The sequence below is a fragment of the Mustelus asterias genome, chromosome 7, assembly GCF_964213995.1.
Source record: "Mustelus asterias chromosome 7, sMusAst1.hap1.1, whole genome shotgun sequence".
NCBI classification, from domain to species: domain Eukaryota; kingdom Metazoa; phylum Chordata; class Chondrichthyes; order Carcharhiniformes; family Triakidae; genus Mustelus; species Mustelus asterias.
The window spans coordinates 138,566,555-138,589,140 of NC_135807.1; the positions used below are offsets into that span (position 1 = coordinate 138,566,555).

The 22,586-nt window shown below is 46.4% G+C and overlaps 1 protein-coding gene across 1 annotated transcript in view; it reads left to right on the forward strand.

Annotated features, from left to right (window-relative positions):
• The first annotated feature begins 15,213 nt into the window (after positions 1–15,213).
• rspo2 (R-spondin 2) overlaps positions 15,214–22,586 on the forward strand; it is a 124,185-nt gene continuing 116,812 nt past the window's right edge. Inside the window, exons 1-2 of the mRNA XM_078217167.1 lie at positions 15,214–15,396; positions 15,747–16,117. Coding sequence (XP_078073293.1) covers positions 16,024–16,117 — 94 coding nt within the window. The 5' untranslated portion in view covers positions 15,214–15,396; positions 15,747–16,023. The remainder of the gene's footprint in view (positions 15,397–15,746; positions 16,118–22,586) is intronic.

Here is a 22,586-nt window from a genome sequence, read left to right on the forward strand (position 1 = left end):
GTCAGACGGTCAGTACTGAGGGATTGCTGCACTGTCATAGGGTCAGTACTGAGGGAGTGCTGCACTGTCAGAGGCTCAGTACTGAGGGAGTGCCACACTGTCAGAGAGTCAGAACTGAGGGAGTGCCGCACTGTCAGAGGGTCAGTATTGAGGGAGCGCTGCACTGCCAGAGTGTCATTAATTACTGAGTGAGTGATGCACTGTCAGAGGGTCAGTACTGAGGGAGTGCTGCACTGTCAGAGGGTCAGTACTGAGGGAGTGCTACACTGTCAGACGGTCAGTACTGAGGGATTGCTGCACTGTCATAGGGTCAGTACTGAGGGAGTGCTGCACTGTCAGAGGCTCAGTACTGAGGGAGTGCCACACTGTCAGAGAGTCAGAACTGAGGGAGTGCCGCACTGTCAGAGGGTCAGTATTGAGGGAGCGCTGCACTGTCAGAGGGTCATTAATTACTGAGTGAGTGCTGCACTGTCAGAGGGTCAGTACTGAGGGAGTGCCGCACTGTCAGAGGGTCAGTACTGAGGGAGTGCTGCACTGTCAGAGGGTCAGTACTGAGGGAGTGCTGCACTGTCAGATGGTCAGTTCTGAGCAAGTGCTGCACTGTCAGAGAGTCAGTACTGAGGGAGTGCTGCACTGTCAGAGGGTCAGTACTGAGGGAGTGCCGCACTGTCAGAGGGTCAGTACTGAGGGAGTGCCGCACTGTCAGAGGGTCAGTACTGAGGGAGTGCCGCACAGTCAGAGGGTCAGTACTGAGGGAGTGCTGCACTGTCAGAGGGTCAGTACTGAGGGAGTGCTGCACTATCAGAGGGTCAGTACGTAGGGAGTGCTGCACTATCAGAGGGTCAGTGCTGAGGGAGTGCTGCACTGTCAGAGAGTCAGTACGTAGGGAGTGCTGCACTATCAGAGGGTCAGTACTGAGGGAGTGCCGCACTGTCAGAGGGTCAGTACTGAGGGAGTGCTGCACTGCCAGGGTCAGTACTGAGGGAGTGCCGCACTGTCAGAGGGTCAGTACTGACGGAGTGCCGCACTGTCGGGGGATCAGTACTGAGGGAGTGCTGCACTGTCAGACAGTCAGTGCTGAGAGAGTGTCACACTGTCAGAGGGTCAGTACTGAGGGAGTGCCGCACTGTCAGAGGGTCAGTGCTGAGAGAGTGTCACACTGTCAGAGGGTCAGTACTGAGGGAGTGCTGCACTGTCAAAGGGTCAGTACTGAGGGAGTGCCGCACTGTCAGAGGGTCAGTACTGAGGGAGTGCCACACTGTCAGAGGGTCAGTACTGAGGGAGTGCCACACTGTCAGAGGGTCGGTACTGAGGGAGTGCCGCACTGTCAGAGGGTCAGTACTGAGGGAGTGCCGCACTGTCAGAGGGTCAGTACTGAGGGAGTGCCACACTGTCAGAGGGTCGGTACTGAGGGAGTGCCGCACTGTTTATGGATGAGATGCTCACTGAAGTCCCAGTCTGGATATTTGAGTGGATGTAAAGGGAATCGTGGAGAAGAGCAAGGGAGTTCGCCTGGTGTGCTGGCCAATATTTCTCCCTCAATCAGCATCACAAAAAGTAGATTATTCGTGGTCTTTATTCCATCTGTGGGATCTTGCTGTGCATAAAATAGCCGCTGCATTTCCTACATTATAACTGTCACTTCACTTCAAAAACACTTCATAGGTCATAAAACACTGTGAGAGCTGCCGTGATGGTGAGAAGCGGGATGTGAGTTTCTCATGTCCTTGATTTTGGGAGTGAAGGGAATGAGAATTTGCTATTTTTACACGTTGCTGAACAATTTGGTTTTTTGGAGGCTGTTGTAGAGTAAAGGGTTAACATCAGGATCACGTGATATTCACATAACTCCCGATATAACCATGAGGCACAGTCACATGACTGAGATCTGGCAGGAAGCAGGAGTCAAACCTCGTGTGTTTCTGGGATTTTCTGGGATTGAGATGTTTCTGGATTTGATTTGATTTGATTTATTATTGACACATGTAATAGTATACAGTGAAAAGTATTGTTTCTCGCACGTTGTACAGACAAAACATACCGTTCATCGAGTACATAGGGGAGAAGGAAAGGAGAGGCTGGATAGACTGAGACTTTTTTCTCTGAAGCATAGGAGGCTTGGGGTGATCTTATAGAGGTCTATAAAATAATGAGGAGCATAGGTCAGCTAGATAGTCAATATCTTTTCCCAAAGGTAGGGGAGTCTAAAACTTGGGGGCATAGATTTAAGGTGAGAGGGGAGAGATACAAAAGGGTCCAGAGGGGCAATTTTTTCACACAGAGGGTGGTGAGTGTCTGGAACAAGCTGCCAGAGGTAGTAGTAGAGGCGGGTACAATTTTGTCTTTTAAAAAACATTTAGACAGTTACATGGGTTTGATGGGTATAGAGGGATATGGGCCAAGTGCGGGCAATTGGGATTAGCTTAAGAGTTTTAAAATAAAAGGCAGCATGGACAAGTTGGGCTGTAGGGCCTGTTTCCATGCTGTAAACCTCTATGACTCTATAAGAGAGTGCAGAATGTAGTGTTACAGTCATAGCTAGGGTGTAGAGAAAGATCAACTTAATGCGAGGTAAGTCCATTCAAAAGTCTGACAGCAGCAGGGAAGAAACTGTTCTTGAGTCAGTTGGTATCTTTTTCCCGACGGAAGAAGGTGGAAGAGAGAATGTCCAGGGTGCGTGGGGTTCTTAGTTATGCTGGCTGCTTTGCCAAGGCAACAGGAAGTGTAGACAGAGTCAATGGATGGGAGGCTGGTTTGTGTGATGGATTGGGCTATATTCACAACCTTTTGTAGTTTCTTGCGATGTTGGACAGAGCAGGAGCCATACCAAACCGTGATACAACCAGAAAGAATGCTTTCCATGGTGCATCTGTAAAGGTTGGTGAGAGTTGTAGCTGACATGCCAAATTTCCTTAGTCTTCTGAGAAAATTTGGGAGCAGTAGATAAACAGGAACAGTTTTTTTACCAGTAACCAATAACAGCCTGTTGGAGCTTTCTTGGGAAAGCAGGCAAATCCTAGATCCCAAACCCAAGACAAAGATCCAGGCTTGAGCTGACAAGTGGCGAGTAACATTTGTGCCACACAAATGCCAGGCAATGACCATCATCAATAAGAGACACTCTAAACAATGGTGTAACCATCACTGAATCCCCCACTGTCAACAGCCTTGGGGTTACCATTGAACAGAAACTTAACTGGACTCACCGCATAAACACAGTGGCTACAAGAACAGGTCAGAGGTTAGGAATAGTGCCGCTAGTAACTCACCTTCTGACTCCCCAAAGCCTGAGCACCATCCACTAGGCACAAGTCAGGAGTGTGATGGAATATTCCCCACATGCATGGATGGGTGCAGCTCCAACAACACTCAAGAAGTTTGGCACCATCCAGCCCGTTGATTGGTACCACATCCACAAATGTCCACTCTCTCCACCACTGACGCTCAGTAGCAGCAGTGTGTACTATCTACAAGATGCACTGCAGCAATTCACCAAAGATCCTTAGACAGCACCTTCCAAACCCACGACCACTTCCATCTAGAAGGACAAGGGCAGCAGATACATGGGAACACCCCCACCTGCAAGTTCCCCTCCAAGCCACTCACCATCCTGACTTGGAAATATATCGCCATTCCTTCGCAGTCGCTGGTTCAAAATCCTGGAATTCCCTCCCTAACGGCATTGTGGGTCAACCCACAGCACGTGGACTGCAGCGATTCAAGATGGCAGCTCACCATCACCTTCTCCAGGACAATTAGGGATGGGCAATAAATGCTGGCCAGCCAGTGATGCCCAGGTCCCATAAATGAATTTTAAAAAGGGACATGACCACAGAACTTAGCTGTGATAAGGTGATACTCGGTGTCTGGTGCATTATTGTGTGGGTAATCATGGATTTTGCACAGTTCAACATGAGGTGCCTAAACCTGGTTTCAACTGTTGACGTACAAAATATAGAGTTCAGGCATTGTGATTGTCAATGAGAGAGAGAGAGAGATTCTCAGATTAAAGGGTCTGTGGGACCTTTTGGATTTACACAGCGTAGGTTTATCTGAAAACACCAGTCGCCTTCTCCCTGGAATGAATTGACATTTCAGTTTAAATCCAGTATTTGAGTTTAATAGACCACCTAGTCAGCCTCATTCGTTCTAAAGTAGCCATCCAGCATTCTCTGCATAGCTGAGCTAATATTTGCAGCAGTGTTGTCAGCTCGTAGGCACACACGCAAAACCAACTGAACAGCTTATAAATTATTACATTCATCACAAATGGCAATGCTCACTTTCTGTAGATTTGGGACTTCATGATTTAACCGAATGACTTTGGGGTCTTATCTTTGACTGGGTTAAGGAGGTTAATCATGACCAGTGCAGGAGAAGCCAGTGCAAAGATGCAATGAGATACTGATGGAATACAGATGGAACATGTTGAGATATTATAGTGCTGGTGCCAATTGGTGGATTTCCAGGAACAGAGGACAAGGATGAGGCCATTCAGCCCCAGAGCCTGTGCTAGCATTCAATTAGACATTGGTTGATTTGCATTTTAACCCAATTTACCTGCCTCAGTTGCTTATGTTTCTAGATTGCCTTCAGGGGAGGAGATGGCCGAGTGGTATTATCGCTAGACTCTTAATCCAGAAACTAAGCGAATGTTCTGGGGACCAGCGTTCGAATCCCACCATGGCCGATGGTGGAATTTGAATTCAACAAAAAATATCTGGAATTAAGAACATTCAAAGACTATTTCCTCGGGTGGATGGAGCTATTACAAGGGGGCATAACTATAGGGTTCGTGGTGGGAGATATAGGAAGGATATCAGAGGTAGGTTCTTTACGCAGAGAGTGATTGGGGTGTGGAATGGACTGCCTGCAGTGATAGTGGAGTCAGACACTTTAGGAACATTTAAGTGGTTATTGGATAGGCACATGGAGCACACCAGGATGATAGGGAGTGGGATAGCTTGATCTTGGTTTCAAATAAAGCTCGGCACAACATCGTGGGCCGAAGGGCCTGTTCTGTGCTGTACTGTTCTATGTTCTATGTACTGATTGACCATGAAACCATTGTTGATTGTCAGAAAAACCCATCTGGTTCACTAATGTCCTTTAGGGAAGGAAATCTGCCGTCCTTACCTGGTCTGGCCTACATGTGACTCCAGAGCCCCAGCAATGTGGTTGACTCTCAACTGCTCTCAGGTAACAAGGGATGGGTGATAAATGTTGGCCAGCTAACGATGCCCATGTCCCACGAATGAATAAAAAAGATCAAAATATTTACCCAACATTAGATTTCACAGCTGAAAGCTTCAGTTGATCTTCAGTGTCGACAGGCTTTCAGGAGAGACTTTTCCAGATTTCCATTCCCCTTTGTGTGAGGAAGTGCTTCCTGACCTCACCACCCCACATCCCTCCCCCTCCCCCCTCCCCCTCCGACTCAGATTCCTGGATTGTTCTGGAGTCCCTCAGCAAAGGGAATAATTTCTCTGTCTTGACCCTATTAGATCCCCAAATCAGACCATCCCTGATCCAACTAACCTCAGGCTAATACAAGCCTAGTTTATATAATCAGTTCTCAATAACTGAACACTCCAGCCCCTGACTTATTCTGGTGAATCCCTGCTTCCAACACCAATGTATTGTCTGAGGCATAGTGCCCCCAATTGAATGCAGGTCTCTGTAAAACCGATCCATTGCATCCTTCCCTTTGTATTCCAACATGGTTGTTAGGCGAAGACCAATGTTGCATTAGTCTCTTTAGTTTGTTTTTATTCCTGTGAAGCAGCTTTTAGTGATCTGTGCACCTTCACAGATTCGAATCCCTTTGCTCCTGAACAATCCTGGCTCCTTGTCACTTGGGAAATGTGAAGTTGTTCCAAGGTGCGTGGCACCCAAATCCCATCATGCACTTTGGAATTGGCCCAACCAATGACCAGAGGTTTGGAGTGAGCAGCATAAATAGGCAACAGGACCCAGGTGTGACATCCACATAGAAAACCATGCAATCACAGACTGAGCCAGAACGTGAAAACTGGAGATAAGGAATAGTAGGGGGAGAAAGACACTAGTAGGCGTGGTCTATAGGCCCCCAAATAATAATGTTGAGGTGGGGAGGGCTATAAACAAGCAAATAATGGATGCGTGCAAAAACGGAACGGCAATAATCATGGGGGATTTTAACCTGCATATTGATTGGCTGACTCAAGTTGGACGTGGTGGGATGGAGGAAGAGTTCTTAGAATGCTGTTGGGATAGTTTCCTTGAACAGTATGTTACAGAACCTACGAGGGAACGAGTTATCTTAGATTTGGTAATGTATAACGAGACAGGTAGAATTAAGGAACTTCTTGTGAAGGACCCTCTTGGGTCGAGTGATCACAATATGGCCGAATTTCTGGTGCAGATGGAGGGGGAGAAAGTAGGGTCCCAAACCAATGTCCTCTGCTTGAACAGAGGGGAGTACGATAGGATGAGGGCTGAATTGGCTAGGGTGGACTGGGAGAGCAGACTGGTAGGTAGGACAGCTGAGGAACAATGGAGGATTTTTAAGGAGATCTTTTTCAGTACTCAGTAAAAATATATTCCAGTGATAAAGAAGGACTGTAAGAAAAGGGATAGCCAGCCGTGGATAACGAAGGAAATAAAGGAGAGTATTAAATTAAAAACCGATGCGTACAGAATGGCCAAAAATAGTGGAGACTTAGAAGATTGGGAAAGCTTTAAAAAACAACAAAGAACGACTAAGAAAGTGATAAAGAAAGGAAAGATAGATTATGAAACTAAACTAGCTCTAAACATAAAAAATAATAGTAAAAGTTTTTACAAATATATAAAAAGGAATAGAGTGGCTAGAGTGAATGTTGGACCCTTGGAGGACGAGAGGGGGGATTTAATAGTGGAAAATGAGGAAATGGCTGAGACTTTAAATAGGTTTTTTGTGTCGGTCTTCACGGAGGAAGACACAAATAGTTTACCGAATATTAACGATAGAGGGTTGGTAGGAGGAGAGGTACTCAATACAATTATTGTTACTAGAGAGGCAGTGCTTGGTAGACTAACGGGACTGAAGGTGGACAAGTCCCTGGGCCCGGATGGAATGCATCCCAGGGTACTGAAAGAAATGTCAGAGGTAATAGCGGATGCGTTAGTGGTTATTTATCAAAATTCACTGGACTCTGGGGTAGTGCCAGCTGATTGGAAAATGGCTAATGTTACGCCGCTGTTTAAAAAAGAAAGTAGACAAAAGACGGGTAACTACAGGCCGGTTAGCTTAATGTCTGTAGTTGGGAAAATGCTGGAATCCATCATTAAAGAAGAAATAGCGGGCCATCTGGATAAGAATGGTTCGATTAAGCAGACGCAGCATGGACTCATGAGAGGAAAGTCGTGTTTGACGAACTTACTGGATTTTTATGAAGATGTGACTAGTGCGGTTGACGGAGGGGAACCGGAGGATGCGGTGTTTTTGGATTTCCAAAAGGCATTCGATAAGGTGCCTCACAAAAGGTTGCTGCAGAAGATTGGGTCACACGGAGTTGGGGGTAGGGTGTTAGCGTGGATTGGGGATTGGCTATCCGACAGGAAGCAGAGAGTCGGAATAAATGGGTGCTTTTCTGGTTGGCAGATGGTGACTAGTGGCGTGCCGCAGGGATCGGTACTGTGGCCTCAACTGTTTACTATTTACATGGATGATCTGGAGGAGGGGACTGAGTGTTGGGTAACAAAGTTTGCTGACGACATGAAGATAAGTGGGAAAGTGAATTGCGTGGAGGAAGTGGGAGTTCTGCAGAGAGATTTGAATAGGCTGAGTGAGTGGGCGAGGATCTGGCAGATGGAGTATAACGTTGGCAAATGCGAGGTTATTCACTTTGGAAGAAATAATAGCAAATTGGATTATTATTTAAATGGAAAAAAATTACAACATGCTACTGTGCAAAGGGACCTGGGGGTCCTTGTGCATGAGTCGCAAAAACTCAGTCTGCAAGTACAACAGGTGTTCAAGAAGGCAAATGGGATGTTGGCATTTATCGCGAGGGGGATAGAATATAAAAGCAGAGATGTCTTGCTGCAACTGTACAAGGCATTGGTGAGGCCGCAGCTGGAATACTGTGTGCAGTTTTGGTCCCCTTACTTGCGAAAGGATATATTGGCATTGGAGGAAGTGCAGAGAAGGTTCACCAGGTTGATACCGCAGATGAGGGGTGTAGATTATGAGGAGAGATTGAGCAGATTAGGTTTGTACTCGTTGCAGTTTAGAAGGCTGAGGGGTGATCTTATAGAGGCATATAAGATAATGAAGGGGCTCGGGATAGGGTAGAAGTGGAGGGATTCTTTCCACTTAGAAAGGAAACCAGAACTAGAGGGCACAGCCTCAAAATAAAGGGGGGTCAGTTTAGGACAGAGTTGAGGAGGAACTTCTTCTCTCAGAGGGTGGTGAATCTCTGGAATTCTCTGCCCACTGAGGTGGTGGAGGCTACCTCGTTGAATATGTTTAAAGCGCGGATGGATGGATTCCTGATCGGTAAGGGAATTAGGGGTTATGGGGATCAGGCGGGTAAGTGGAACTGATTCACTTCAGATCAGCCATGATCTTATTGAATGGCGGGGCAGGCTCGAGGGGCTAGATGGCCTACTCCTGCTCCTATTTCTTATGTTCTTATGTTCTTATAATTAATGACTAATATTTGAGGCAGAGGGCAGCAGGTTAAAGAGCTGGCTGAACCTGACCCAAGGGAAAGTGACTGATCCTTACAGCAATCACAGAGACAGCTTTGGATCGGAGTACTCTGAAGACACATTCTGGAGGAGAATAGCAGAGGTAACATCAATGTCAGTGTTCATATCGAATCCAGCCCATGAAGCTTTCACGTTCTGGCTCAGTCTGTGATTGCATGGTTTTCTCTGTGGATGTCACACCTGGGTCCTGTTGCCTATTTATGCAGCTCACTCCAAACCTCTGGTCATTGGTTGGGCCAATTCCAAAATGCATGATGGGATTTGAGTGCCACGCACCTTGGAACAACTTCACATTTCCCAAGTGACAAGGGACCAGGATTGGTCCGACATGTTTGATGATGATAAAAGTTGAGTTTCTTTATCAATGGCTCCAGCTGAGTCAGGAGGGAGGTTACTCTCCGCAGGATTCCCAGTCTCTGACCTGCTTTTGTAGTTGTATTCATAGAAGAATCATAGAAACCCTACAGTGCAGAAGGAGGCCATTCGGCCCATCGAGTCTGCACCGACCACAATCCCACCCAGGCCCTACCCCCACATATTTACCCGCTAATCTCTCTAACCTACGCATCTCAGGGGCAATTTTAACCTGGCCAATCAACCTAACCCGCACATCTTTGGACTGTGGGAGGAAACCGGAGCACCCGGAGGAAACCCACGCAAACACGAGGAGAATGTGCAAACTCCACACAGACAGTGACCCGAGCCGGGAATCGAACCCGGGACCCTGGAGCTGTGAAGCAGCAGTGCTAACCACTGTGCTACCGTGCCGCCCATTGATATGGACGGCCCCATTCAGATTCTGGTCAATGCTAACTTCCAGAATATTGTAGGGATTCAGCAATGGTAATGCTATTGAATGTCAAAGAGGAGATCGTTGGAGTCTCTCTTGTTGGAGATGGTCATTGCTTGGCACCTCTGTGGCATGAATGTTGCTTAGAAGGACTAACATGGTAAGGGAATACACAATGAACGGCAGGACGCTAGGACGTACAGAAGACCAGAGGGACCTTGGAGTGCATTTCCATAGATCCCAGAAGACAGCAGGACAGCTAGATAAGGTGGTTAAGAAGGTATATGGGATACTTGCCTTTATTAGCCAAGGCATAGAATATAAAAGCAGGGAGGTTATGATGAAGTTGTATAAAACACTGGTTAGGCCACAGCTAGAGAACTGTGTGCAGTTCTGGTCACCACACTATAGGAAGGATGTGATTGCACTGGAGAGGGTGCAAAGGGGATTCACCAGGGTGTTGCCTGGGCTGGAATGTCTCAGCTATGAAGAGAGGCTGGTTAGGCTGGGGTTGTTTTCCTTCGAGCAGAGGAGGCTGAGGGGGATCTGATCGAGGTGTACACAATTATGAGGGACATAGATAGGGTGGATAGGAAGGAGCTTTTCCCCTTAGGAGAGGGGTCAATAACCAGGGGGCAGAGATTTAAGGTTAATGGGCAGGCGATTTAGAGGGGATTTGAGGAAAGACCTTTCCACCCAGAGGGTGGTGGGAATCTGGAACTCGCTGTCTGAAAGGGTGTTCGTGGAGGGAACCCTCACAACATTTAAGAAGCATTTATATGAGCACTTGAAAACCATAGCCAATGCAGTGGACCAAGTGCTGGAAAATATCAGAATTGATAGATACTTAATGAGTGATGCAGACATGATGGCCTCTTTCTGTGCTATAAAATTCTATGACTCTGCTGCTTATCATCCTCAGTTTGGATTTTGTCCAGGTCTTGCTGCATTTGGACATGGACTGCTTCAGTATCTGAGGAGTCACGAATGGTGCTGAACATTATGCAATCGTCGGCGAACATCCCCACTTCATACCTTTTGCTGGAAGGAAGGTCATTGGTGAAGCAGCTGAAGATGGTTGGGCCTCGGACACTACCCTGAGGGACTCCTGCAGAGATGTCCTGGAGCTGAACTGATTGACATCTAATCACCACAACCATCTTCCTTTGTGCCGGGTATGACTCCAACCAGCAGAGAGTTTTCCCCTGATTCCCACTGACTCTGGTTTTGCTGGGACTCCTTGATGCCACACTCGGTCAAATGCTGCCTTGATGTCATAGAACATAGAACAGTACAGCACAGAACAGGCCCTTCGGCCCACGATGTTGTGCCGAGCTTTGTCTGAAACCAAGATCAAGCTATCCCACTCCCTATCATCCTGGTGTGCTCCATGTGCCTATCCAATAACCGCTTAAATGTTCCTAAAGTGTCTGACTCCACTATCACTGCAGGCAATCCATTCCACACCCCAACCACTCTCTGCGTAAAGAACCTACCTCTGACATCCTTCCTGTATCTCCCACCACGAACCCTATAGTTATGCCCCCTTGTAATAGCTCCATCCACCCGAGGAAATAGTCTTTGAACGTTCACTCTATCTATCCCCTTCATCATTTTATAAACCTCTATTAAGTCTCCCCTCAGCCTCCTCCGCTCCAGAGCGAACAGCCCTAGCTCCCTCAACCTTTCCTCTAATACCTACCCTCCAAACCAGGCAGCATCCTGGTAAATCTCCTTTGCACTCTTTCCAGCGCTTCCACATCCTTCTTATAGTGAGGTGACCAGAACTGCACACAATATTCCAAATGTGGTCTCCCCAAGGTCCTGTACAGTTGCAGCATAACCCCACGGCTCTTAAACTCCAACCCCCTGTTAATAAAAGCTAACACACTATAGGCCTTCTTCACAGCTCTATCCACTTGAGTGGCAACCTTCAGAGATCTGTGAATATGGACCCCAAGATCTCTCTGTTCCTCCACAGTCTTCAGAACCCTACCTTCGACCCTGTAAACCACATTTAAATTTGTTCTACCAAAATGAATCACCACACATTTATCAGAGTTAAACTCCATCTGCCATTTTTCAGCCCAGCTTTGCATCCTATCTATGTCTCTTTGCAGTCTACAACAGCCCTCCATCTCATCCACTACTCCACCAATCTTGGTGTCATCAGCAAATTTACTGATCCACCCTTCAGCCCCCTCCTCTAGGTCATTAATAAAAATCACAAATAGCAGAGGACCAAGCACTGATCCCTGTGGCACTCCGCTAGCAACCTGCCTCCAGTCCGAAAATTTTCCATCCACCACCACCCTCTGTCTTCGATCAGATAGCCAGTTACCTATACAATCGGCCAACTTTCCCTCTGTCCCACGTCTCCTTACTTTCATCATAAGCCGACCATGGGGGACCTTATCAAACGCCTTACTAAAATCCATGTATATGACATCAACTGCCCTACCTTCATCAACACACTTAGTTACCTCCTCAAAAAATTCAATCAAATTTGTGAGGCACGACTTGCCCTTCACGAATCCGTGCTGACTATCCTGGATTAATCCGCATCTTTCTAAATGGTCGTAAATCCCATCCCTAAGGACCTTTTCCATCAACTTACCAACCCTAAGGACCCAAAGATCAAAGCCAAAGGCTCTGCAATCTCATCCCTTGCCTCCCAAAGAATCCTAGGATATATTTCATCAGGCCCAGGGGACTTATCGACCTTCAGTTTATTCAAAACTGCTCGTACATCCTCCCTCCAAACATCTACTTCCTCCAGTCTATTAGCCTGTAACACCTTCTCTTCCTCAAAAACATGGCCCCTCTCCTTGGTGAACACTGAAGAAAAGTATTCATTCATCACCTCTCCTATCTCTACTGACTCCATACACAAGTTCCCACTACTGTCCTTGACTGGCCCTAACCTCACCCTGGTCATTCTTTTATTCCTCACATAAGAGTAAAAAGCCTTGGGGTTTTCCTTGATCCGACCCGCCAAGGACTTCTCATGCCCCCTCCTAGCTCTCCTAAGCCCCTTTTTCAGCTCATTCTTTGCTAACTTGTAACCCTCAATCGAGCCATCTGAACCTTGTTTCCTCATCCCTACATAAGCTTCCCTCTTCTTTTTTGCAAGACATTCCACCTGTCAAGGGCAGTCACTCTCACCTCACTCTGGAGTTCCACTCCATGTTTGAACCAAGGCTGTAATGAGGTCAGGAGCTGGCAAAACAGGATTCTATAGACTGAAACAGTCCCTGCAGATTGGAGGGTAGCTAATGTCACTCCAATATTCAAAAAGGGAGGTAGTGAGAAAACAGGGAATTATAGACCAGTAAACTTAACATCGGTAGTGGGGAAAATTCTCAAATCCATTATTAAGGACTTTATAGCAGAGCATTTAGAAAGCAGCGGCAGGATCAGACAGAGTCAGCATGGATTTATGAAGGGGAAATCATGCTTGACAAATCTGTTGGAATTCTTTGAAGATGTAACTAGTGGAGTTGACAAGGGGGAACCAGTCGATGAGATATATTTGGACTTTCAGAAAGCGTTTGACAAAATCCCGCATAAGAGATTATCGTGCAAGATTAAAGCGCATGGGATTGGGGGAAGTGTATTGAGATGGATAGAAAACTGGTTGGCAGAGAGGAAACAAAGAGTAGGAATTAATGGGTCCTTTTCAAATTGGCAGGCAGTAACTAGTGGGGTGCCACAGGGATTGATGCTGGGACCCCAGCTATTCACAATATATATTAATGATTTGGATGAGGGAACAAAATGTAACATCTCAAAGTTTGCAGATGATACCAAGTTGGGTGGGAGGGTGAACTGTGATGAGGATGCAGAGATCCTTCAGAATGATCTGGACAGGTTGGGTGGGTGGGCAAATCAATGGCAGATGCAGTATAATTTGGATAAATGTGAGGTTATTCACTTTGGAAGCAAAAATAAGAAGGCAGATTACTACCTGAATGGTTGTAAATTGGGAGAGGGGAGTGTGCAGCGGGACCTGGGTGTCCTTGTGCACCAGTCACTGAAGGTAAGCATGCAGGTGCAGCAGGCGGTAAAGAAGGCAAATGGCATCTTGACTTTCATTGCGAGAGGTTTTGAGTACAGGAGCAGGGATGTGTTGTTGCAATTATACAGGGCCTTGGTGAGGCCACACCTAGAGTATTGTGTGTAGTTTTGGTTTCTTTTCTGAGGAAGGATGTTCTTGCTCTCGAGGGAGTGCAGCGAAGGTTTACCCGGCTGATTCCGGGGATGGCGGGACTGATGTATGAGGAGAGATTGACCAGGTTAGGATTGTTTTTGCTGGAATTCAGATGAATGAGGGGAGATCTCATCGAGACTTATCAAATTCTAACAGGACTAGACAGGGTAGATGCAGGGAGTGTGTTCCCAATGGTTGGGGTGTCCAGAACCAGGGGTCGCAGACTTAAGGATTCAGGGTAGGCCATTCAGGACGGAGGTGAGGAGACATTTCTTCACCCAGAGAGTGATGAGCCTGTAGAATCCATTACCACAGGAAGTAGTTGATGTCAAAACATCGAATGTATTCAAGAGGTGGCTGGATACAGCACTTGGGGCAAATGGGATCAAAGGTTATGGGGAGAAAGCAGGATTAGGCTATTGAGTTGGACAATCAGTCATGATGGTGATGAATGGCGGAGCAGGCTCGAAGGGCCGAATGGCCTCCTCCTGCTCCTATCTTCTATGTTTCTACATTAAAACCCAAACTGAGCATCAGTGAGCAGGTTATTGCTGAGTGTTGCTTATCCACAACGCCTTCCATCACTGTGCTGATGATAAGAGAGTAGACTGATTGGGCGGTAATTGGCTGGGTTGGATGCAGGGCAATACCTGGGCAATTTTCCACATTGTCGGGTAGATGCCAATGTTGTAGCTGTATTGTGATAGCTTGGCTAGGGGCACAGCAAGTTCTGTAGCACAAGTCTTCATTTTAATCCTGATCCATATACACAATTCCAGATTAATCTAACCCTGGTCTGTTTGTACACACGGTTCCAGATTTGCTAATTAACCTTCAGCTAACGGACTAAGCACAAATTATTATGGAATAGATTTTTTAATTCAACCTTTGGAAGATTGACTGTGGGTGGCACTGATGCTGGGGTCATGGCCCTTTCTAACTGTGACATTCGCTTAACGTCTTCTGCACTGTAGGGATTCTATGATTAAGTGGTAGGTTGTAGATTTCTCTCTGATGGTTCTGTGTCTGTGGAAGTGTAGGTTTTTGGGGGAGTGGGATGAGGAGGAGACAGGAATGAAGAGGGGGAGGTGGCTGGCTGTTGGGAGTGTGGGGAGTGAGGGGGAGAGAGAGGCTGGTTGTTGGGTGAGTGGGGAGTGAGGGGGGAGTGACTGGCTGCTGAGTGTGTGGAGAGTGAAGATGAGTAAAGTAACTGGCTGCCGGGGATGTGAATGCTCCAGGCAGTAGGACCCCGCGGAAAGCAGAGGACAATGTCTTGAGAGGAGTTGGTGTGAGATGAGAGCACAGCACCCCCTGTTAGTCCTCAATCCTTTTTGCACCTTGCAAAAAAAAAATAGGAGCGCTTCTCTCTCTCCCCCTCTCTCTCCACCTCCCTGAGCTGCTCCCAGCGTCATCCGTGGAGCGGTTGCAGAGGGAGGGACAGAGACATTATTTGTGCGGAGAAGATATGTGTTGAATTGCAGACGGGATGTGAGTGAGCAACAACTGGAGACAGAGAGAGACACACAGAGAGGCAGCAAGAAACAACTTCAGTGTCCCTGGGATCATGTCCTTGCTGAGGTGCCTGGGTCACACACACTCCATCTGCTAGCTGCTTACAGAGGCTCCCAGAAGGTGTTACTCACATCACCCCAACCCCCAGGTAACTGCATTGAAACTGACCGACTCAATTGCAATAGATTTTTTAAAAAAGGGCATTTCTTCCCAGTCCTGAAATTTTCTCTTTTCAAAAATATTTTTCTGTCTTAAATCCAATCCCAACAATTCTCGGGGGGAGGGGGGGGGGAGGGGGGGATTGTGTTTCATGTATTTATTTATTTGCCTGGAGGGCTGGGGGGTGGGGGGTGGAGAGGGGGGTATTTAGCCCCACTGAGAGGGGTATTTCGCCCCACTGGGCATGATCTGTTGGGTCCTGTCTTGTCCAGGGAGTTTATTGGCGGTGTGAGTTTGATGTGATTATTGATAAGTGCTGCTCTTCTGCTCCCTGTCTAGGGCCAGGCCAGCTGACTGTCTGGGGTTCTCAGCTCTTGTCCTGGACCTCTGAAGATGTGGGGGTGGCAACTTCTCAGCCTGGTGACTCCCTGCTGCCCAGAGTGAGGGGCAAATCCCTACCTTGCCTCACTCACTCTGTCTCTGTCTGGCTGCTTCACCATCCTCATCATCATTACTGTCTGGACATTTCTCTAATGAGCCGCCACTCTCTGCATTAAACCCCGGAGCAGAGAGAGAGAGAGCGAGTGCACAGTCCGATCCCACTGCAGGAGCACAGATGCATTTTCGACTCTTTTCACTGGCGCTGGTTCTGCTGAACTGTATGGAGAATGGGCGCAGCCTGAGCCAGCGAGGGAAGCGGATCAGGAGAGGTCAGTACTCACTCTGGCACCGCGTTTAACATCCCCTCTGGCACCGGGTTTAATACCCACTCAGCCCCTCTCTCACTCTGAGAGGGCGGACACTTGGCAAACTTTATCCTTTAACAAAGTTAGGCGATACTAAATCAATGGAGAGTTTGTTCCTAACGGAATCCTTGTAGATTGTGCTGTGTTTTGGTGAAGATTCCGGAGTTAAACTGGATCAGGATCAGGGTGAGGCGGAACCCCCAGAATCACACTGAACTGACCACGACCCTCCAACTTTCCCTCCACTCACTCACTCGTCAGGGTTGAGTGTGTCTGACTGTGTCCGAGTGTATCTGTGCCTCTGACTCTGTGTGTCTGTCTGTCTGTCTGTGTGTGAGTATCTGTGTCTCTGATTCTGACTCTATGTGTGCCTGTGTCTCTGACTCTGTCTCTAACTCTGTGACTCTGTGATTCTATGTATGTGCCTCTGACTGTGCGTTTGTATACCTCCTTGACTCTGTGCATCTGATTATCTGTGTGCCTGACCACCTGATTGTGCACGTGTGTACCTGATTGTCTGTGTACCTGACTGTATACCTGTGAGCCTGGTTGTCTGTGTGACTGTCTGTCTGCTTATATGCCCGACTGTCCACTCGAATGACTGTGTGTAGGTGTGTGTCGGTGTATGTGTGTGGTTGAGTGTGTGTGGGGGGTGTCGTGTGTGGGTGAGTGTGTCGGTAAGTGTGTGTGTGTGTGGGGGGGGTGTGGGTGGGTGTATCGGTAAGTGTGTGTGTGGGTGGGTGAGTGTGGATGGGGTGTCGTGTGTGGGTGGGTGTGTGGGTGTGTGAGTGTGTGTGGGTCTGTGTGTGTGTGTGGGGGTGTTGTGTGTGTGTGGGTGAGTGTGGGTGGGGTGTCGTGTGTGGGTGGATGTATGTGGGTGAGTGTGTGTGGGTGAGTGTGTAGGTATGTGTGTGCGTGTGTGGGTGGGGTGTCGTATGTGTGTGTGTGCGTGTGTGGGTGAGTATATGTGTGGGTGAGTATATGTGTGGGCGAGTGTATGAGTGTGTGTGGGTGAATGTGTGTGTGTGGGTGAGTATATGTGTGGGTGAGTGTATGAGTGTGTGTGGGTGAATGTGTGTGTGTGGGTGAGTATATGTGTGGGTGAGTGTATGAGTGTGTGTGGGTGAGTGTATGTGTGTGGGTGAGTATATGTGTGGGTGAGTATATGTGTGGGTGAGTGTATGTGTGTGGGTGAGTATATGTGTGGGTGAGTGTATGAGTGTGTGTATGGGTGAGTATATGTGTGGGTGAGTATATGTGTGAGTGTGTGTGTGTGTGAGTGTGTGTGTGTGTGTGGGTGAGTATATGTGTGTGTGTGTGTGTGAGTGTGTGTGGGTGAGTATATGTGTGAGTGTGTGTGTGGGTGAGTATATGTGTGGGTGAGTGTATGAATGTGTGTATGGGTGAGTATATGTGTGGGTGAGTATATGTGTGAGTGTGTGTGTGTGTGTGTGAGTGTGTGTGTGTGTGGGTGAGTATATGTGTGTGTGTGAGTGTGTGTGTGGGTGAGTATATGTGTGAGTGTGTGTGTGTGTGTGTGAGTGTGTGTGGGTGAGTATATGTGTGTGTGTGAGTGTGTGTGTGGGTGAGTATATGTGTGTGTGTGTGAGTGTGTGTGTGGGTGAGTATATGTGTGGGCGAGTGTGAGTGTGTGTGTGTGTGTGGGCGAGTGTGTGTGTGTGTGAGTGAGTATATGTGTGTGTGTGTGTGAGTGTGTGTGAGTGAGTATATGTGTGTGAGTGTGTGTGAGTGAGTATATGTGTGTGTGTGTGTGTGAGTGAGTATATGTGTGTGTGTGTAGGGTGTCATGTAGTTAAGTGGGTAGAGGGGCTGTGTGTGTGGGTTATAGGGGGTTATATTGGAGGGAGTGTGGGGGTTGGAGAGTTTTGGTTTTGGGGGGTCGAGGACAGCAGCGTTACATCAGAAACTGAAAGCACGGAAAGCAGTGAGTGGGCGGCTATTTGCAGAGTGGGGGCTGGACTTTCATTTTCAAAATCTGGCAGTGATTGGGGGTCCCGTTGCTGTGTGACCCAAACTGCGGGAGGAGGGGGGGGGGCGGAGGGTGCTGCCTTCAGGGGTGCGTTAGAATGTTCTTCCAAGGGGTTAAATTTACACTCCAGCTGAGAATAAACAAGGAATGAACTCCCCGCAATGATGCTCTTTCTAAATAAAAGATGATGTTCTGTCGGTGAAATCAGCAGTTTATTATTAGTGATCCCAGGTTGCTCTGCGGAGAGGGTTAATTCCCAGCTGACTGTATCCTGTCTCCTCAGCTGCTGCTTAACGTCCCGATGTGAAATAAGTGAACCTCGTCAAACCTAATGAATGAAAACTAACTCTTTCAGCGAGTAACAGGCTGGGAAATCCTGTATTTGGAACCAAACATTGTAGCCATAGGGTAACATTGCCCCCTCCTCATTTTCAACATGACCCTGCGATATGACAGTTATATTACTGGCCTAATGAGGGCTCACGGAGGGCACTTTGAGGACTTCTGTTAATCAGTCTGTTAATAAAGAGCTGGTGTGGGTAAAAGTGACCATACAGCTCAGAGACAGTCATTAAAAACGCATTCATTCAGAAATCCTCATGTGTTCCTGTAAATATGTGACTCCAGAGACAGGTTCCATCTCAGCTGACTGCACTGCACTGACCTGGGCCATGAATGAAACAACCCAGTGGTCTGAGATAGCTCTCTAACCCTTGGCTATGAGAGTTGGATAACATGTTCATTAAAAAGTGGCCTTATATAAAGTTAAAACACAAGCTGATGTGATGTGGCTCCATCAGTGTATTAATGAGAGGGTAGCTGTGGAAAATGAACTCTATTACTGTTACTGCCGCAGAAACTGGGGTTTATTACTCACTGTTACTGCCGCAGAAACTGGGGTTTATGACTCACTGTTACTGCCGCAGAAACTGGGGTTTATTACTCACTGTTATTGCTGTAGAAACTGGGGTTTATGACTCACTGTTACTGCCGCAGAAACTGGGGTTTATTATTCATTGTGACTGCTGTAGAAGCTGGGCTTTATTACTCACTGTTACTGCTGTAGAAACTGGGCTTTATTACTCACTGTTACTGCTGTAGAAACGGGTTTATTACTCACTGTTACTGCTGTAGAAACTGGGGTTTATTACTCACTGTTAGTGCCGCAGAAACTGGGGTTTATTATTCATTGTTACTGCTGTAGAAACTGGGCTTTATTACTCACTGTTACTGCTGTAGAAACTGGGCTTTATTACTCACTGTTACTGCTGTAGAAACTGGGGTTTATTACTCACTGTTACTGCCGCAGAAACTGGGGTTTATTACTCACTGTTACTGCTGTAGAAACTGGGCTTTATTACTCACTGTTACTGCTGTAGAAACTGGGGTTTATTACTCACTGTTACTGCCGCAGAAACTGGGGTTTATTACTCACTGTTACTGCTGTAGAAACTGGGGTTTATTACTCACTGTTACTGCTGTAGAAACTGAGGTTTATTACTCACTGTTACTGCTATAGAAACTGGGGTTTATTACTCACTGTTACTGCTGTAGAAACTGGGGTTTATTACTCACTGTTACTGCTGTAGAAACTGGGCTTTATTACTCACTGTTACTGCTGTAGAAACTGGGCTTTATTACTCACTGTTACTGCTATAGAAACTGGGGTTTATTACTCACTGTTACTGCTATAGAAACTGGGGTTTATTACTCACTGTTACTGCTGTAGAAACTGGGCTTTATTACTCACTGTTACTGCTGTAGAAACGGGTTTATTACTCACTGTTACTGCAATAGAAACTGGGGTTTATTACTCACTGTTACTGCTGTAGAAACTGGGGTTCATTACTCACTGTTACTGCTATAGAAACTGGGGTTTATTACTCACTGTTACTGCTGTAGAAACTGGGCTTTATTACTCACTGTTACTGCAGTAGAAACTGGGCTTTATTACTCACTGTTACTGCTGTAGAAACTGGGCTTTATTACTCACTGTTACTGCTGTAGAAACTGGGGTTTGTTACTCACAGTTACTGCTGTAGAAACTGGGCTTTATTACTCACTGTTACTGCAGTAGAAACTGGGCTTTATTACTCACTGTTACTGCTGTAGAAACTGGGGTTTATTACTCACTGTTATTGCTGTAGAAACTGGGGTTTATTACTCACTGTTACTGCTATAGAAACTGGGCTTTATTACTCACTGTTACTGCTGTAGAAACTGGGCTTTATTACTCACTGTTACTGCTGTAGAAACTGGGCTTTATTACTCACTCTTACTGCTGTAGAAACGGGTTTATTACTCACTGTTACTGCTGTAGAAACTGGGGTTTATTACTCACTGTTACTGCCGCAGAAACTGGGGTTTATTATTCATTGTTACTGCTGTAGAAACTGGGCTTTATTACTCACTGTTACTGCTGTAGAAACTGGGGTTTATTACTTGCTGTTACTGTGGTAGAAACTGGGGTATATTACTCACTGTAACTGCTGTAGAAACGGGTTTATTACTCACTGATATTGCGGCAGAAACTGGGGTTTATTACTCACTGTTACTGCTGCAGAAACTGGGGTTTATTACTCACTGTTACTGCCGCAGAAACTGGGCTTTATTACTCACTGTTACTGCTGCAGAAACTGGGGTCTATTACTCACTGTTACTGCTGCAGAAACTGGGGTCTATTACTCACTGTTACTGCTGTAGAAACTCGGGTTTATTACTCACTGTTATTGCTGTAGCAACTGTGGTTTATGACTCACTGTTACTGCTGTAGAAACTGGGGTTTATTACTCACTGTTATTGCGGCAGAAACTAGGGTTCATTACTCACTGTTACTGCTGTAGAAACTGGCGTTTATTACTCACTGTTACTGCTGTAGAAACTGGGGTTCATTACTCACTGTTACTGCTGTAGAAACTGGGATTTATTACTCACTGTTACTGCTGAAGAAATGGGGTTTATTACTCACGGTTACTGCTGTAGAAACTGGGGTTATTACTCACTGTTACTGCTGTAGAAACTGGGGTTTATGACTCACTGTTACTGCTGTAGAAACTGGGGTTTATTACTCACTGTTACTGTGGTAGAAACTGGGGTTTATTACTCACTGTTACTGCTGTAGACACTGGGGTTTATTACTCACTGTTACTGCCTTAGAAACTGGGGTTTATTACTCACTGTTACTGCTGTAGAAACTGGGGTCTACTACTCACTGTTACTGCTGTAGAAACTGGAGTCTATTACTCACTGTTACTGCTGTAGACACTGGGGTTTATTACTCACTGTTACTGCCTTAGAAACTGGGGTTTATTACTCACTGTTACTGCTGTAGAAACTGGGGTCTACTACTCACTGTTACTGCTGTAGAAACTGGAGTCTATTACTCACTGTTTCTGCTGTAGAAACTGGGGTTTATTACTCACTGTTATTGCTGTAGCAACTGTGGTTTATGACTCACTGTTACTGCTGTAGAAACTAGGGTTTATTACACACTGTTACTGCTGTAGAAACTGGGGTTTATTACTCACTGTTACTGCTGTAAAACCTGGGGTTTATTACTCACTGTTACTGCTGTAGAAACTGGGGCTTATTACTCACTGTTACTGCTGTAGAAACTGGGGTTTATTACTCACTGTTACTGCCGCAGAAACTGGGGTTTATTATTCATTGTTACTGCTGTAGAAACTGGGCTTTATTACTCACTGTTACAGCTGTAGAAACTGGACTTTATTACTCACTGTTACTGCTGTAGAAACTGGGGTTTATTACTTGCTGTTACTGTGGTAGAAACTGGGGTATATTACTCACTGTAACTGCTGTAGAAACGGGTTTATTACTCACTGATATTGCGGCAGAAACTGGGGTTTATTACTCACTGTTACTGCTGCAGAAACTGGGGTTTATTACTCACTGTTACTGCCGCAGAAACTGGGCTTTATTACTCACTGTTACTGCTGCAGAAACTGGGGTCTATTACTCACTGTTACTGCTGCAGAAACTGGGGTCTATTACTCACTGTTACTGCTGTAGAAACTCGGGTTTATTACTCACTGTTATTGCTGTAGCAACTGTGGTTTATGACTCACTGTTACTGCTGTAGAAACTGGGGTTTATTACTCACTGTTATTGCGGCAGAAACTAGGGTTCATTACTCACTGTTACTGCTGTAGAAACTGGCGTTTATTACTCACTGTTACTGCTGTAGAAACTGGGGTTCATTACTCACTGTTACTGCTGTAGAAACTGGGATTTATTACTCACTGTTACTGCTGAAGAAATGGGGTTTATTACTCACGGTTACTGCTGTAGAAACTGGGGTTATTACTCACTGTTACTGCTGTAGAAACTGGGGTTTATGACTCACTGTTACTGCTGTAGAAACTGGGGTTTATTACTCACTGTTACTGTGGTAGAAACTGGGGTTTATTACTCACTGTTACTGCT